Raw genomic sequence first — 11028 nt, 5'->3', positions numbered from 1 at the left:
GTGTAGCAATACCAGGATATAGGAATCAGTGGAAAGCTTATGGGTTGCATAGTGATGTATGTCCAAACATTTCTTCTTCCTCTCCTTTTCCTACTTGCCCTGGCAAATTTGGCTGTTTTTTTTTTTTTTTTTTTTTTTTTTTTTTTTTAAACTTTGGAAGACCAAGTAAACCATTGCACCTCTTCCAGTTGGCTCTGCACAGTTGCAACATTGTACAGAGTTGTCCATCTTCTCTGCAGGGATCTCATGGGATCCAGATCTGCACAAACTTACTATCCGTGTGACTGCACTTGGAAACCAGTTGTTAATGCTAACAGTCTAGCTGGCTGCAGGTCTGAGTCCCACCTGCCATTTCAAGAAGTTCATTAAGGAAGTTGTGTAGTCGGAATGCCACAAGTTTGTTAGTTTCATTGACACTAAAGCAATCAGTAATCAAACTGATTATCTCTGGATTACTGAGTGCAAAGTCTCTAGCTCCATTAGCTAGTATCCCTGTAGGACAAACTTGGAGGATTTGGAGGTCAGTTATTTGGGATTTGATCATCATCTCCTACGTGTTCACGGATATTTGGTTTTTCATTCTTGATTGGGGTTGTAGTTGAGTAGTAACAAATTCCCTTCTGACTGATCTCATATGGTGGTTGTTTTCAATCATTATTAATTTCGGGGAATCTTGTTAATTCCCTCTCTGGAAAATTGAGAGTTTTTTGCAAATTGCTTTTAGAACCTAGATGAATTTTAAGAACACATTTCCTCTTCAGTTCAGAAACCAATCAAATGCTCTCATCACCTTTACAAGTGTTCTTCTAGTGTAAGAATAAATACACATCTCAGTCGGAATACACATATAAACAAATACAATCTGTTTTTGTGTATCTTCTAAAACAAGGAAAAAGGAAGAAGTTGGAAAAGCTAGCTAAAATTCGTAGCTTGAGTATCTATTTCTGGGCATTTCCACTCAGTTAACAATTTAATTTCCTTCCCTATAGAGTTAATTCCTACACTGATACCATCTTACAGACTTTGCTGTTTGCTCACCAAACAGTTTGGTGGCTTTGGCTCAGGGATCTATCTGTGTCTGCTGTTGCAGTGCTTCCCTCCTCAGTCTATCCTTCCACATGGCAAATTACAGATCCATAATTAGCTCCTTACACAACCGTATGGAGCGAGCCTGCAACAGCTAAATCCAAGCAAGCAGCAGCTTGTACAATGACCCTTATTTTATTGTAGGAGTGAAATAAACACATCAGGGAAAGGTGTGGTCTTTTAAGTCTTTTTTTTTTTTTTTTTTTCCCCCTGCTTTTAAACCATCTATGCAAACCAGCTCAGCTTGAAAGCTTCATCTGAACAGCAACGAATCTGCAGGTTGTCAGAGCCTATTTCAGCCTGTACGCAGGTTGGAGAGAAACTGTTGACTCTTCTAGATGCTCAAGGCGAACTACTTGTCGAGAAGTGTGGCTTTCCATGATTCTTGTTTAAGTTTGATGAAGTTCCTGCTTACAGAGCTGAAAAGAAAAGCTTCAGAATGATCTCAATGTGAATGAAATTGCCTTGCCAGCCACAAAGGCTTTATCTGACCCAGCTCCGCATACCTGGAGAGATATCCAGCTTGAGGGCAGGAAACAAACTACTCCATTGGGAGCAAAATAATTAATTGCCACTATCATTTGTCAGAGACCCACAGAAGTAGGAACACCCCGGATGTCTCTGTCTGATGGATTACCATTTGACCCTGCACACAGCAAGGGGGTTGAAACTAGATGATCACTGTGGTCCTCTTCAACCCAGGCCATTCTATGATGATGATTCTTTCCTGGTGTCTGACAGCTGTCAGGACTGGATGTCTACCAAACCACTTTGTTTCCCAAGGCCCATTTTCCCTTAGAGAATATGTTTCTAGTGCCACTGCTGGGCTTCCTCTAGGTGATCTGGGAACAAATTCTCTGTCAAATTTTCCAGGCAGAAATGTCAGCTATTTCTAACTGTGTCTGCAAGACTCACCCAAGACATTACCTTGTATTATGGTATGACACAGCAGTTCTTCTGTCTCTGTTTCTCTACACAGATCTGCAGCCAACTTCCACTACAGCCACAACTCAGCATTGCATCCCAGGCTCCACGAACGTCCAGTCTCCTTCCAACTCAGGTAAGTCTTCCGGGCAAGTCCTAATAAATTCACACTCTGACCAGATCCTGAATCCACACAAGTCTCTCGCATTCCCCTTTCCCTCAGGCAGGCCTTCACACCCTGGCCAAAGTTCCTGTTGCCCAGCAAGTCACTCTGCTCATCTCCCGCTGCTGCCCCATGATGAAAATGGCCTGCTCTGTAGGCCATTGTCAGCTTTACCTACATGCAAATCAGCCTTCTTAGTCCTTCAAGCTCCTGAAAAGTCTTAAAAATATTATCCAATCAGCTCAGGCTGCAGGATCTCTGTAGTAGTTTTGTAAAATCTATCTCATACTCAGTCCAAGTTAACCTCTGTTGATATTTGTTGCTGACATACAGGGGAATCTGATCTAGTACTTGAACTAGTGGATGACAGCCCTACCTGTGGCAAGAGGGTTGGAACTTAGTGATCCATGGGGTCCCTTCCAACCCAAGCCATTCTATGAAAATTACTGTATGTCTTTTCCATCTTTCCCTTTACGCAAACTTGTTTTCCTTGTTTATAAACCTTGCCAAGCTTTAACTATTTGAACTTGAAATTCAGTGGAATTTGAAATTTTCCATCCAGAGGTCACCTGTAGGCTGAAAATTTTTGAAGTTGTTTCATCAAAAGTAATTTAGCCACAGATTATTGGGAAGGTGTGCCAATTTATGTGCTTATAAGGAACACCAGCACCTTTATGAAATGGCCCACAAACAACACTTGGCAGAGGGAGTTGTCATAGGGATTTTCTCTGTTCTGAGAAAATGTGCTCAGATTTGGTGAAGCTGTAAAGATTATCATCTGTGAAACTTTGACATTTGAATGTTTGGTAGGGGTTTCTTGGTAATAAAGTAGAAATAAGTAATTAAAGACAAAAAAAAAAAAAAAAAAAAAAAAAAAGGCCAACTGAGAATATCAGGAGTCAAGCCAGTTCTTAAAGTGCTGACTGGGTCACCCGCAGCATGCTGGCCATGATGCAGAGGGTGAACAGGCAACCACACAGTTGCCTTCTCCAGCATTTCTTTACGTGTTTACTGCTGTACAGTTTTCTGTGTTTTCAGTGCTATCCTTCTGAAATCAAAGTGGAGCTAGAAAGGAAAGGCAAAGGAGCCTCTCTTTTATCACAGAGATGCAGAACAAGACATACAGTTAGGAATCTGTGAGGGCGTGCTTAGTTCCATTTCAAAAAGGCAAAATGCAGTGCTGGGAGAAATTGGCATACGTTGTGGCAGAAGTGGGAATTTCCCTCCATTAAATACTGTCTGAATTGTGTATTAAGATCATCCTCATATTTCTTCCTCTACTCTTCAAATTATCAGCTGCATAGCATTTGCAAGTATTGTCTTGCTCCCACCATAAGAACTGTGATGAAATGTCTGTGAATTAAACTGACGGTATCTTTTCTGCCTTTGTACAAAGTCCAGGAGACGGGCAAGACAAGCGTATACTACGTAACTAATCTCCTGTGATGGATATAAAATGTTACTGGAGTGTCTCATATAATCCTGTCACTGAAAACCAGTGTGTTTGTTGAAAATGCACGATGTTCAGTGGCTGTAGGTATTTTTGTATTTTGACATCTCTAATCTCAGGCAACAGTTTAAATTATCTAAAAATATGTTTCCCAGAGGGAAGGGTGTAGGAGGGAGAAAGAAGCTTGAAAGGCCCATTGCATTGGTCCCTGATTTCCCAATCTAAGATCTCTTGACACTTATAAAAATAGTTTAAGGCACATCTGTTCTGTTTAGAGGTAGGAAGACAAGAGACTGACAAATGCATAATATTGCAATGAAACAGTCCTATAATAGTAAATACATCCGATTTTGGGAAAGCTGCATGTTTTGATGTTTTTTTTTTTTTTGTTTGTTTATTTCTGTGGGAATAGAGGTGAATCCAGTACAATATTCACTTCTTGCTTGTGGTAGCAATGGTAGTGGGAGGATGGTTGGATGATCTTGTAGGTCTTTTCCAACCTTGTAATTCTATGATTCTTCTGAAGCCTTTTATGGGGAAAAAAAATGGAGAAGTATGACACAAAAAAAACTCTATTAAAGAGGTTCCTTAGCTGCTAATAAAAGTATAGAAGCTTAGATGCTTAAAATCATTCAACTTTTAAAAATGATTTATTATTCTTAATAATTATTAGAGATACTGAACGAATCATTGACATATTTATTATTCATTTATTGATTTTTTTACTTCAGCAGTAATTATAAGATTTCTGTCTATTTAGCTACAGCATTGTAGTAGGGGGCAATGAAACACAGCATACAATTCTAAAGGGAGTTTTGCTGGGGCAGGTGATACTGTCTAGGCAATCACTAATAGTACCTCTATGTCTGACTCCTATTTTGAAATTTAATACAAATTGCTTTGCTGAAAGTAGTGCATGAGGGAATAACCAGCTTCATTTCAGACCTGCAACTTATAGAAAAGCCACTTGCCCACAGTGTATTAATGGCAGATACTCCCAGCAGCTAACTTGATAAGTGGTTGTCTAACACATGAAGAGTGGATTTTCAGAGTTCTCCTACTTAGCTTGATGTGATTCCAGCAGGAACTGTTTCACTTCACAGGGGAAATTAGGTCTGTGTAACTGGACTGAGGTGGTAAGTGTACAATATTTCTGTGTTCAAGTGTCGAACAGGTGGCCTCTCCAAGGGGCAGAGGGAACGTATCTCGGAGTCTTCAGAAAGTATACTGCAGAGATTATAAAGGAAAGGATCTGCCTTGTGAATATGTTTAACCCACTGTTTAAGAGAACGTAGTGCAGCTGTAGGAACGTGGGCGGTGAATAATGAGTTGAACTCATGCACTAAGGAAAATAGATGAAGTAAATATCCAGTTTTTGCCTTTACAGTGTGTGCTTGATCTTTGCTTGCACACTGCCACGGACACTGTGGAACCTGTTGATGGTTGCATATAGGATTTTTAATTGTCCTGAAATACTCTAGGGTGGGGAATAATATGCTAAATCATGCAGTACTACCTTGGAGGACCTTCACACTACAAAATTTATTGCAAAAAATTCAAATTAGGCTTTCCCCACTATTTAAGAATACACTTCCCCATTCTTGTGAAGATTGGCAGGATAATAAGTACTGTTAAGCATATGAAGGGAAAATACTTCTACTTAGGAGAAATAGTGCATAAGCTACTCAATTTTCTCCATATTTAGGCATCTCTAGTTATGCTTCTGGAGATGGAGGTATATGAAATGTATACTGTAACCAGTTATTTTATGATTTATGTGATTTATTTGCCTGGGTGAAGGAATGTGGTGGAAATGTATTAAGTTTTAGGTTTTTCAATAGCTAATTTAAACAAAATTACACAGGAAAATCAATACTAGAAGAGTAAGATGCATTTATTCCTTATCCTAGAATCATAGAATGGCTTGGGTTGTAAGGGATCCCAAGGACAGGGATCCCTGTCACAGATAGGGTCCCCAACCTTCCCTCCAGGTGTGGTACTAGATCAGATTGCCCAGGGCCCCTCCTACCTGGCCTTGAACACCTCCAGTAATGGTGCATTGACAACTTCTCTTGGCAGCCTGTTCCAGCATCTCACCATTGTCTCTGTGAAGAACTTCCTTCACATCCAATCTAAACCTTCCTTCCATGAGCTTAAAACCATTCCCCCTTGTGTCACTGTCTACTCTTGTAAGAAGTTGATTCCCTGCTTGAAGGACTAGTTATGACTGATAGAACTACAGATAAGCTAAAATACTTTTAGCATAAAACAGCCTAAACAATCTTTTAATAATCTGTAATATTGCCAGTAACTGTAATATAGACAGTGTCTATCATAGCTATTAAAAGATGAATCCAGTGTAATACGTCATGAGATGAGTGTCTGAGTGAGATATTATCCCAGATATGAAGCTTGGCCTGTCATGGGCAAGCTTTGGAGGTGAGGCATAGGGGTCACATTGCAAAATTAAAAGAACTGAAGTCCTTGTCCTCACATCATGGCTTCTTTTCCTTCTGTTTGGTTCTCTGACAGCACGTGTAGCTTCTCTTCCTGGGAAGGCAAGGTATATTCACTTACAGAAACCATAGCCAGGAACTCTTTTCTGTGTGTCTGGGTTTCTTTGTTTTATTGCCTGGGATGCTTTTCTTTGAAGGGAAGAAGGACACTGTTTACTTGTTGAGAGCAAAGCAAAACTTGCCTTGGGAATGAAAAACCTATTTTCCTCCTACTTATAAATAATAATTAAAAAAAAAGTTTGAAGTAGCCCGGTGAAATTAATTTCTTAACTGCACTTGCACACAACAATATTGGTGGTTGGTAGATGGCTGCACTAGATGATCTTAAAAGTCTTTTCCAACCTTAATGAGTCTATGACTCAAAGGCACCTATTTTGAGGAATTAGAGAGCTGTCTTCATAATCGTTAATTGGGATATCTAGGAGCACAGGGCCAGGTCTGCATTTTGACTACAAATCTGTGGGGAGTTGCACTTGTGAGTACATTGTTACATTTGTGAGGATTCTAATAACTTTCTCTTCAACCACTTAAAATCTAGATTACTAAGGAGAAAAGCCCTTCAGTTTCCTTTCAGAAAAAAAACACCTGTGCTCTGCCACAGCACTCCATTCTGCCCTATATTGTGTGTGCGTTTTAGGCTATGACATGAGAACCAAGGCAAGAGCATGAAAGCTAAAAGCAGGTTTACCTGGAGCACAATGCCCTCAATATGTCAGTGGTAGCTTTTCCACTGCTGCCTCAGTAAATATACAAGTCTTTAATGGCTTCTCAGCACTGTTCATTCCAGCTGACTTTATGATTAGTATACCCTTCTCTATGCTGGTTTAAGGTTTTACTTGGAAGTATCCTCTGTGCTTCTTCCCACTGTGATAGTTTGCCTGTAGTGTATGTTAGCACTGAAACATTCGCTGAGGTCATTGTCCTCTTATTTATCCTTTGTGTTCTGGAAGTCATTTAAAGTCAATTCATTGATGCTAGTGTAAAACTAGATAATATAGTTGTAAGGCTAAGTAGTGTTCATGCCAGTTACATAGCAGGAACTGGGAAGATCTAAGCTGACCCTTTTGGTTTGAGTAGTTTCTTTATGTAGTCCCATTTTCCTTTCACTAGAGGGGAGGTTTTCATTAACTTCAGTGAAAATGGAAACATGGCAGTTTCAGCGTTCTTTGTGGTCTCAGCCATACTGTTGCATAAACATAAAAGAAAGAAAACATTCTTGGTTTTGACCAGATTTTCTGCTTCTGGAAATTGGAGCAACTCTTGACAGTAATGCTTAATCCAGCAAATATGTTTTTGAATCCTGTGGTTCTGATGAGACTATTTATGTACATCTCTGGAATACAAATTGGTGTGGTTAGTAATCTAAAGTTGAATATGCTAGATTTTATAATGATTCCAATCTCTTTAGAGAGAAACATGTATCCAGTGGGCCAGTGATGAGAAAGCTTGGGTACTGACAGTTTTTCCAGATGAAACTGAACAGTGACGTTTATCTCATAGGAAAGCAAGATGTACTGCTGTGGATAACTTAATCTCAGTTCACAGAAGATTAATATGGGGTTAGGCTGATTATCTGCCTGATAAAAGTATAGATTTGCTACATTGCCAAGTGAATGAATGCTGTTTATCCAGGTTTGCATATACTAAACTTCCTGATATTTACTTACATAGGTATGGGAGGGATGGAACACCACCCTCCAAGAACAGACTGAGAGAGCTGGGGCTGTTCAGCCTGGAGAAAAGAAGGCTCCAGGGTGACTTCATAGAGACCTTTCATTAACTAAAGGGGAGCTATAAGAAAGAAGGGAACAGGCTCTTTATCAGGGTCTGTTGTGACAGAAGAGGAAATGGTTTCTAATGAAAAGATAGGAGATTTAGTCTAAATATAAGGAAGAAGTCTTTTACAATAAGGAGGTGAAGTACTGGAATAGGTTGGCCAGAGAGGTGGTAGATGCTGCATCCCTGGACACCTTTAAGGTGAGGCTGGGGGCAACCTGATGTGGCTGTAGGTGTTCCTTTTCATTGCAAGGGAGTTGGACTCAATGTCCTTTAAAGGTCTCTTCCAACTCAAAAGATTCTGTGATATGATTCTATGATAGACATCCTTATGTTTAAAAAGGACCTGAGTCCAATTTTGCCTGTATAAATCTCCAGGCAAAAAAAAAAAAAAAAAAAAAGAAAAAGAAAAAGAAAAACAACTTTGAATAGTGCTCTGTTGAAAAAGGCAGACACCTCATCAAAGCATCATATCCCTTAGCTGTGGTCCTGGGAATTTCCCCAGAAAGGTGGACTTCATGCTAGCAGGTTGCTTTAACTGTAGTAATTTGCAGTCTCCCCTCAGGAGTGCTGTCTTCTGCTGTAGCAAACACGTTCTTGAGAGCATTCTTTGATGAGAACACATTGGTACAGTGGATAAGCTGCCAGCAGAACATGGTGATTGCTGCAGATTCTCCTGCCAGTGCTCAGACCTTACAGGGTCCTTGCAGTATATTGCCAGCTGTATGCAGCCCACAAGAAATTTACAGTGTGTTTCTACCTATATCAGCCAGATTGTCACCAACCTCATCAGGTCATTCATGACTGGCTATTTAACACATGGCATCGGGGCTATTCAAGTGAATGACCAGTTACCTATGGCAGTAAGAGATTCACAATCTGGCCATGTGCTAATTGAAGCAACAGAAAGTTGTGAAAATAGATATCTAGAGGGTGTAAGTTCAGTATGCTGTGATAATGAATGCAAGTGTGCAGATGGCCTGCCTGCCAGCAGCAGATCCCATCAGTGTCAGGTCAAGCAGATTGCACTGCTGGGATACCCCAGAGGCTGAGTTACTGCTGGCAGAGGACTTGTGTCACGTGAGTAGAATTTTGAGGATTCCTGTCATAGATGAAAACAAATCTCAGTGATTCCTGTCAAGGGAATAGTAACTGGGCTGTTACTTGTATGTGCTGCTTCTCTCTGGCACTCAACTGAGAGTACAAATCCACAGTTTTGCTGCTGTGGCTTTGTCACTACAAACCTGTGGTGGTGAAATGTCTCTGGCAGCGGGATCTGAGCCTTCTTTTCTTTCCCTTTGTTGCCTGCAGGTCCAACAGATCTCAGTATGAAGAGGCAGTTAGCAAGCAGCTCAGGCTCTTCCAGCAGTACAAGCTCCAGGCCCCAGCTGAGCCCCACTGAAATCAACGCTGTAAGGCAGCTGGTGGCAGGGTACCGGGAATCGGCTGCCTTTTTATTGCGTTCTGCAGATGAACTGGAAAACCTGATTTTGCAGCAGAACTGAGTCACGTGACCTACACACCGGCCTGGTCTTATCTCAGAGTTTCCACTAATGACATTTTGATTTCCCAGAGCACACACTTCAGTTACCGCGCAGTCTTTTAGGAGAGTTAATTACCATAATGCCACACTGTTCTTGATCCATAAAGTGATGTGTTAAGGGTGCTTCAAGTGAACTTCGACCTCTGGTATTTCTGAGGTACTTTACTGTGTCCAGCCTATTGCTTTTGTCTTAGTGTGTCAGCATAAATATCGAAACAGTGGCTAGAAATTAACTCCTTCTAACACGTGGAGGAAACAGAAGATGCTGTGGTGTTTTTTTGAAAAATGGTTCAAGATCCAAGTGCAATATTAGTGGAATGTGATACTGACTCATTGGACTTAAAGCTGCAGTATATGGCAAACTGTTGCCAAATGTCCTGTTGCTACAGGGCACAATTGCAATTAAAAGGATCTTGTATTTTAAAAAAATGTAATTTTTATAAAAAGCAAAACAAGAGATTTTTTTGTTTTCATTCAAGATTTTTCATTTTTACTTTGGTAAACTTTTTCACTGGTCCTGAAAATGTTTTGAGGAGCTATTGTAAGTCCCCCTTCCTCTCTTGACCCCCTGACTGTGCCCTTCTCCCCAACTTCATATTCTTTCTACAGTGAGTAACTCTTGATGCTGGATAATTCTCCCCTGTGTACTGTAAATTGTCATCTACAGGATACCTTCCAAAGGAAGCATGCATTTCCTGCGTTCATACCATTCTCAGCTCCATTCTGTAATATATTGCAGCTTTACTAGCAATTAATAAAAAGTTGAGGGTTTTTTTAAAAGAAAAACAACATATCACTGAGAAAACAAAACGAGAAGTTGATTTCTTACAGTGAGCTCATCTAACTCCATGATCACCGCTGCTGTCCTAGACAAGTCCCTCGAGTTGTGATTGGATATAGGTGATGAATGTTAAGAGGTTGCAAGTGACAATCTGAAAATTTGCACTCTTGTGTGTATTTATTATTTTTTCCTTAATTTAAACAAAATTCTTATGGAGGAAGGTCACTGACACTTCTGGAATGATTTGTATAATGCCCAGGCCTAGCTAAAAACTGTACAAAAATGTAAATGGATGCAGCTGCAACTATATTGAAACTCTTCTCTCTCCCTCACCCCCCCACTCTTCCCAACCCCTCTATTTCTTATTTTATAATATTGATTACACATTAATGGTGTTTTCTTTGTGCACTATGGCAGGTTTATTTTTAAGTATATAGAAAAGGTAATTTAGTTTATGCTTACTGTACTATCTGTTCTGTTGTTTGGCTTTTGTTGAATAACAATTTTCTTGTGCATTCCTAAATTTGCCTTATTTCATGTACAAAATTTTATGTAATTCCATTTTTTGACAATGAGTTTAAGGCATCGGTGATATTTTATATCTACTTGTTACATATAGTTTTCCAAGTAATGACTGTGATTGTGACCAAGTAATGTGCACTTTTTCTTGTAACTGTGGACATTGCTATGCTTTTTTTTCCTCTAGTGTTTCTAGAATTACTGTTGCTTACAGTTATGTAAAAGAAAAAGAACTTTTGTGATACTGTTGGTGAATATTAATGTGAAAAA

General features: G+C 39.8%; 1 protein-coding gene across 5 annotated transcripts in view; it reads left to right on the top strand.

Annotated features, from left to right (window-relative positions):
• NOL4 (nucleolar protein 4) overlaps positions 1-10428 on the top strand; it is a 186038-nt gene extending 175610 nt beyond the window's left edge. For all 5 annotated transcript variants that reach the window (XM_052704404.1, XM_052704402.1, XM_052704405.1 and 2 more), the window contains 2 exons: positions 2066-2146; positions 9227-10428. In XM_052704404.1, the coding sequence (XP_052560364.1) occupies positions 2066-2146; positions 9227-9420 (275 nt within the window). In that variant the 3' untranslated portion in view covers positions 9421-10428. The remainder of the gene's footprint in view (positions 1-2065; positions 2147-9226) is intronic.
• Positions 10429-11028: the final 600 nt, after the last annotated feature.

Source organism: Tympanuchus pallidicinctus, unplaced genomic scaffold (assembly GCF_026119805.1).
Source record: "Tympanuchus pallidicinctus isolate F22 unplaced genomic scaffold, pur_lepc_1.0 scaffold5, whole genome shotgun sequence".
In the NCBI taxonomy this organism is placed as follows: Eukaryota; Metazoa; Chordata; class Aves; order Galliformes; family Phasianidae; genus Tympanuchus; species Tympanuchus pallidicinctus.
Note: the sequence above shows the minus strand (reverse complement) of the source record. Positions and strands in the feature narration are given on the sequence as shown.